This window comes from Chanodichthys erythropterus, chromosome 11 (assembly GCF_024489055.1).
Source record: "Chanodichthys erythropterus isolate Z2021 chromosome 11, ASM2448905v1, whole genome shotgun sequence".
Taxonomy (NCBI): domain Eukaryota; kingdom Metazoa; phylum Chordata; class Actinopteri; order Cypriniformes; family Xenocyprididae; genus Chanodichthys; species Chanodichthys erythropterus.
The window spans coordinates 6,962,594-6,969,595 of NC_090231.1; the positions used below are offsets into that span (position 1 = coordinate 6,962,594).

Consider the following 7,002-nt stretch of genomic DNA (forward strand, 5'->3'; position numbering starts at 1 on the left):
TATTATCTCATTAACTTTAACTCTGCTTCAGTGTTATTTTAACTCTATGTAGAAAGGGACCATATGTTCTCTGTGCAGAGCTGATTTAACTCTGGGGATTTTGCTGTGTAGACAAGCCAATGTTCAAGTGTAGTCCTAAGTGTGAGTCTCAGAACCGGAGCTTCTAACTAGGTTTGCCAGGTTTTCACAACATAACCTGCCCAATTGCTACTCAAAACTAATTCAGTTGCGTTTCATGGTAAAAACCATGTTCCAGGGGGTAAAATCTGCTTATTTGGCCGGGTTTTCCTGGTAAAATTTGCATTTCATGGGCTAAATATCATGTTATTTGGGGTTGCTTCAACCCGCAGACATGAAAAACAACCCACGGCAACAGTGTAAATTTAGCCCAATTCTGCAGGACAATCCACAGACTTGGCAACACTGCTTCTAACGGCAGCTGCAGTGACGCAATGTATTCCGCCATATTGCGCGTTGCAGTTTCTCCCATTCATTACTAATAGGAGTGAACTGTCCTTTTATATAGTCTTTGAGTATACTTAGTATGAAGTAAATGTATTTTAAATAGATTTTGGAATAGTTTTTTTATTTCATTAAAATGTATTGAAACAAAATTAATTTAAATTAAATCCATAAAATGATGGGAACTTCTATATATGAAGCTTTTATGGTTACATATTGAACCTTTTCTTCTAAGAGTATGTTTACACGACAACAATACGAAAAACAGAAAAGTTTTTCTGTTGCATTTTTTTTATGTACAGACAACACTATAAAAAAATCAAAAGTTGAGAAAACTTAAAAGTTTAAGGCAACAAACTTCAGGGTTTTTCAGTTTTCTCACCTTGTTTTTGTTGGAGATTTTCAATACAACACATTGAGAAAACTAAAAAATCTGCAGAAATTTGCCTTAAGCTTTTAAGTTTTCTCAACTTTTGATTTCTTACAGTGAACAACATTGTCAAAATGGTACCCGTTCACACGGATCTGCACAAAAGAACGACTTAATTGTTGTATTATTCATGCCAGGCCAGTAGTTCCCTTTGTAAAGAAACACTACGCACCTATAGACTGAACACGTAATACACATGCACATGACGTCACCGTTTTCACAAATTAGCATTTTTGTGTAGTTTACACTGAGACGATAACGTCATCATTTTCAAAAACCTGCACTTTGAAACTCGTTTTCAAAAGTCATGTAAATAAATGGACAAAACGCAAAAAAAAGTTGAAAACGGTGGCATGTAAAAAGCCCCTAAAAGTACAAACATTAAAATCCATGAGAACTTTCTGAACCTGTAAACATTTCCGAGGTGTGACTTCGCACCTATCTTCTTAGTTAAAAATGACATTTAAAATGAAACTAATTCATCAATTGTGATCACATTCATTGAGCACATCGCTGAAACCTTTCGGATAACATTAAAAAGCATGTAATTGTGTTTATGACTATGTGTATGTGTGTCTCTGTTGATGCAGGAGTCAAATGCGACACTTCTGTTTGTGGGAACTGCAGTCACTGATCTCGTCCACCACCATCATCTGCTTCATCACTGCAGGAGCCCTAAGAAGGTGTCATATTCAGACCCCTGAGGTCAAAATTTCATGTCTAGCTAAGAATGTAATCAAAGTGGTGTTAATCATGTTAACTTGAAGGAATGGGTGTGATGTAGTTGTGTTTTTCTCATGGTTCTCTCCACATATTTTAATAGAAGCCAGATTTACTGATAAACTATGTTGGTAGAGCTACTGTGTGTTTGTCAGTGAGTGGAGGATTTGGATTTGTAACCTGAGATGCAAACATGTCATCAGCACCGACCTTGAAAAATCCAGGGACTCTGGACTGTTCATGAGGCAAATACACATGGGCACAGATAGAAGTTCTTCATTATGGCTGGTCAGCGTCAGACCGAGTGCAGCACTAAAGCTAAACCTCTCTGAAAGGCTGTATAGATGCGACTAAAGAACTGTTCTGCATTGAACAATTCAGCTTTGGCTTTGCACTGTGTGGTTAATAACAAATAACCTGGGCATCAAGATGTAGGTTCAAATGTTTGTGTATTAGGAAAAGTGATGTGACTGGTCAGTCATCTTTATATATCGTAAATATTCAATGTTGCTCTACTCTAAAGTATATATATATATTAAGCAACACAACTGTTTCCAACACTGATAATAACTGAGTATCAAATCATCATATTAGAATGATTTCTGAAGGATCATGTGACACTGAAGACTGGAGTAATGATGCTGAAAATTCAGCTTTGATCACAGAAATATATTATATTTGACAGTATATTAAAATAGAACACTGTTATTTTAAATTGTAATAATATCTCACAATATTACTGATTTTTCTGTATTTTTGATATATATATATATATATATATATATATATATATATATATACATATACACACACACACATATATATTTTATTTTTTGAACATGTGATTCTTTTTCAGTATTGTTTGATGTATAAAAAGTTAAAAAGAACAGCATTTATTCAAAATAGAAATTTTTTCTAACAATATAAGTATTTAATGTCACTTTTTTTATCAATTTAACACATCCTTTGTTAATAAAAGATATTAATGTAGTTCAAAAAAAGAAAGAAAACAATTAACTTTTGAACGGTAATGTATATTACAAAAGATTTATATTATTCTATATTTACATTTACATTTACATTTATTCATTTGGCAGACGCTTTTATCCAAAGCGACTTACAAGTGAGGAATACAACAAGCGAGTCGTTATGACGAGGCAAATAGACAAGAAGTGCTCATAATACAAGTTATGGGCAGTGCTCAGATTATCCTAAGCTACAATAGAGAGGGATTAGAGGAAGTGAAAGGATAGGAATAAGAAGTTTTTTTTTTTTTTTTTTTTTTTTTTTTTTTAAGATGAGGTTGTGCTCACGAAAGAGAGCACTCTATGAAATACAATTTTAAAATAAGTGTTTTCTATTTTAATACTTAATGTATTATTATTTATGTTGAAAACAGTTGTACTGCTTACATTTTTTTCATTTTAAAACATTTTTTCAGGATTCTTTGATGAACAGAAAGTTCAAAAGAACAGCATTTATTTGAAATTAAGTAACATTACAAAACTCTGTACTGTAACTTTTGATCAATTTAATGCATCATTGCTGAACAGAAGTATTATTTAAAAAAAGATGTTCAAACAGTAGTTTAAATCTATCTATCTATCTATCTATCTATCTATCTATCTATCTATCTATCTATCTATCTATCTATCTATCTATCTATCTATCTATCATCTATCTATCTATCTATCTATCTATCTATCTATCTATCATCTATCTATCTATCTATCTATCTATCTATCTATCTATCTATCATTTAAGTGTGCTCGGGCTGTTTCTGGCGCTCACACCTCACATCTGAGGCTGGAGAAGTTGCTGTTTCCCACAGACCCCCTACTTCTGGTGTCACTTCTCCTCTGAAGTACTGACTGGAACCCTCAAAGGTGCCAACTCGCACCTCACACAGGATATATACAGGAGGAACATGGTCCACCAGCAACCACAACCTCAGTCTCAACTCTACAGCCATGGATATCTCCAGCTCTGCTCTTCAGCTCCAAGACAGCAGCGCTTTCCTTCTTGACTGCGAGAACATTCTGGATCCCAGCTACGGCGTCTCAGATGCGGGCTACTACAGCGCCGGCAGCAGCCTGTCTCCGGCCTCCTCCATAGATTCCTGTGGCTTCTCCCCTCCAGCGTACTCTTGTGGAGCGGGACATGACATACCGCCGGTCTTCCCACTCCACAGCATCACCACCCAGGAGAAGAACAAGGTCCAGCCACCCAAGAGAACCGGACGGCCGAGGTCAAAATTCCCCGGAGTGAAGCGGGAAACTGCAAGTGAACGGGAGAAGCTGAGGATGAGGGATCTGACCAAAGCTCTTCATCACCTCAGGACGTACCTGCCTCCGTCTGTGGCTCCTGCCGGAAAAACCCTGACCAAGATTGAGACTCTACGGCTCGCTATCCAGTACATCTCCTGTCTGTCTGCTCAGCTTGAACTCAGCGAAGACGAGGCGAATCAGGTCGACGTCGCATCAAACATGTTTGACAGCTTCAGTGCGGCACCTTCAGTTCCAGCTCAGCAGTTCCCAACGATGACCTGTTATCAGGTATGGACATGTTACTTAAGTACTATTTATATACTACACTGTAAAAAATGATTTTTATGATTTGTTATCACAACATTTTTTTCTTTTGTCAAATCAACTTAGATAATTAATGTGGTTCAGATAACATAATATATTGAGTTTCTGTTGATTAAATCAATTGCCTTCATTGTATTAACAATGAACTCAAAATTTTAAGGCAACCAGGTAACTTATTTTTTTAAGTTAAACCAACAATTCTTTTTTTACCTACTACTATTTTTTATTAAATTTAAACTTTATAGGCAATATTTTATAATGTTATTTTAGTTTTGCTGAGATATTATTATGGTTTTTATTAATAGTTTAAATGAATAAAAATGTAAATATATTTTATCTTATTTTTTGTTAAGGTTTTTGTATTTTTGTTGCGTGTTTTTGTCATTTTTATTAGTTTTTTGTCTATATTTATTCATTTAATTTAGTTTATTTTAAGTTTTTTTACATTTATTTTAAGTAAATTTATCAAGTTTTTGTTCATTTATTTTATTTAACATTTATTTCAAGTAACAAAAATTGGAAGTTTTTGTTTTAGCTTAGTTTACTATAATCAGTTTTTTTACGGTTAAAAAAACTTAAACTTATTATTTTAATTTTAAGTATAATAATAACATTCTTTTTATTTAAAAAATAAATTACTTTGAAAAATGCTCCTGTTCTTTTTCTTAACGATCTGCATTTTATTTTTCCAGACTCAGAATCCAGTCGAAGGTGAATTCCTTTCATTCCCAGCTCAGGATTTTTGGTTTCCCCAGCAACACGATTACTTCCATGGACAGTGCTGATCTGATCAAAACAGTCTGGATGCAAATATTAATTTGTGCAATTTTTGTACGATAATGAAAATGAAATACTTTATTTTTATTGTAAATATGTTTGTACAGCTATTTATTTTTTGTATGTTGAAAAATATATCAATATTTATGAACTATAATTTTTCCAGCAAATAAAGCCTTGAAAAGTCTAACATAATTTGTGTGAGTAGTTTTTAACTTAATAGTGCGCCCTTTATAAAGCAGCATCCTAATGAGAGACAGCTGGCTGATGGCCATTCCACGCTGTAATTCACATGTTTAAGGAAACACCCCTGCAGAGCGAGCATTAATGTGGGCAGGACAGTAAACTAACTCTCACAGGTGAGATCCTTTAATACCCCTCAGATGGTAAACAAAGCTCTGTGGGGCTCTTCCTCTTAAATGCAAGAGTCTGATGCCTCTTTCAAGCAAGAAAGATAAACTCAGGTTTGTATGGAGTTCATTTGCATTCTGCATTTGCCTGTAAAAAATCACATGTCTTTCTTAAAGGGATAGTGCACCTAAAAATAAAAATTCTGTCACCATTTACTTAACCTCAAGTTGTTTCAAACCTGCATGAATTTGTTTGTTCTGTTGAACACAAAAGAAGATATTTTGAACAATGTCGGGAAAATGGACCCCCCATAGTAAATACCATGGAAGTCAATGGGGTCCATCAAATGTTTGGTTACCCATATTCTCCAAAACATCTTCTTTTGTGAAATACAGGTTTGGAACGACTTGAGGGCGAGTAAATAATGACAGAACTATCCCTTTAATGCAACATTGACCGATTATATTTTAAAGTCCCCATGAAATCAAAATGAACAATTATTATTTTATTTTTTTTAATGGAATATTGCAGCATTTATTATAAATGATTTATCTGTGAACATAATTAGGCCTTGTAATCTTTAATCAAAATACCCCCCCCTCTTCTCTGATGATGAGGGCGGGGCAACCTGTCACTCACATGAGATCCACCAATTACAAACCACAGCCATCCAATCAAATCCATATGGACAAAATTAAAGGATAAGTTCAATTTTAAATAAACTTTTCCTGATAATTTACTCACCCCAATGTCATCCAAGATGTTCATGTCTTTCTTTTGTCAGTCGAAAAGAAATGAAGGTTTTTGATGAAAACATTCCAGGATTTTTCTCCTTATAGTGGACTTCAATGGACTCCAAACGGCTGAAGGTCAAAATTACAGTTTCAGTGCAGCTTCAAAGAGCTTTAAATGATACCAGACGAGGAATAAGGGTCTTATATAGAAACCATCGCTCATTTTAGAAAAAAATATCGCCTTGAACGTATTCCGGTTTCCACATTCTTCAAAACGCTTAGGCTACGCTGTATGTCCTACGCCTTCCCTATTCTACTTTGTTTTTTTTTTCCATAAGTAGAATAGGGAAGGCGTAGGATATACAGGAGTAGGACATACAGACGTTTAAGGTGATATTTTGTGTTTATAAACCATATACAGTTGTATTTTTTTTTTCTAAAATGGCCGATTGTTTCACTAGATAAGACCCTTATTCCTCGTCTGGTATCGTTTAAAGCTCTTTGAAGCTGCACTGAAACTGTAATTTTGACCTTCAACCGTTTGGAGTCCATTGAAGTCCACTATAAGGAGAATAATCCTGGAATGTTTTCATCAAAAAACTTGACTGAAGAAAGAAAGAGATCTTGGATGACATGAGGGTGAGTAAATTATCAGGAAAATTTTATTTAAAAAGTGGACTAATCCTTTAAGTCCGGCCCTACATGTCTTCGTTCACAAGCCGTCTCTCTCACAACAGTTAAGAAAAGATTGTTGAAATTTCCGGCGGTGTGGTGAGCATCTCATGATTCCACATCAGATTGCACAACAACAAAAAAGCCCTGCTGTGACTTTGTTAGATATTAATAGCTCCATTAGTGAAGTGAGTGACAGCTGTTGTTCAATGTTCGTTTATGTCTTAAGAGTCTTGAAGGTGACAAGTCTGCAGCTGCTTTCAGA

General features: G+C 34.8%; 1 protein-coding gene across 1 annotated transcript; it reads left to right on the forward strand.

Annotated features, from left to right (window-relative positions):
- The first annotated feature begins 3,582 nt into the window (after positions 1–3,582).
- On the forward strand, positions 3,583–4,988 carry mespaa (mesoderm posterior aa). The gene is made up of 2 exons (XM_067401940.1): positions 3,583–4,167; positions 4,896–4,988. The coding sequence occupies exons 1-2, from the start codon at positions 3,583–3,585 to the stop codon at positions 4,986–4,988; spliced, it is 678 nt and encodes a 225-aa protein (XP_067258041.1).
- Positions 4,989–7,002: the final 2,014 nt, after the last annotated feature.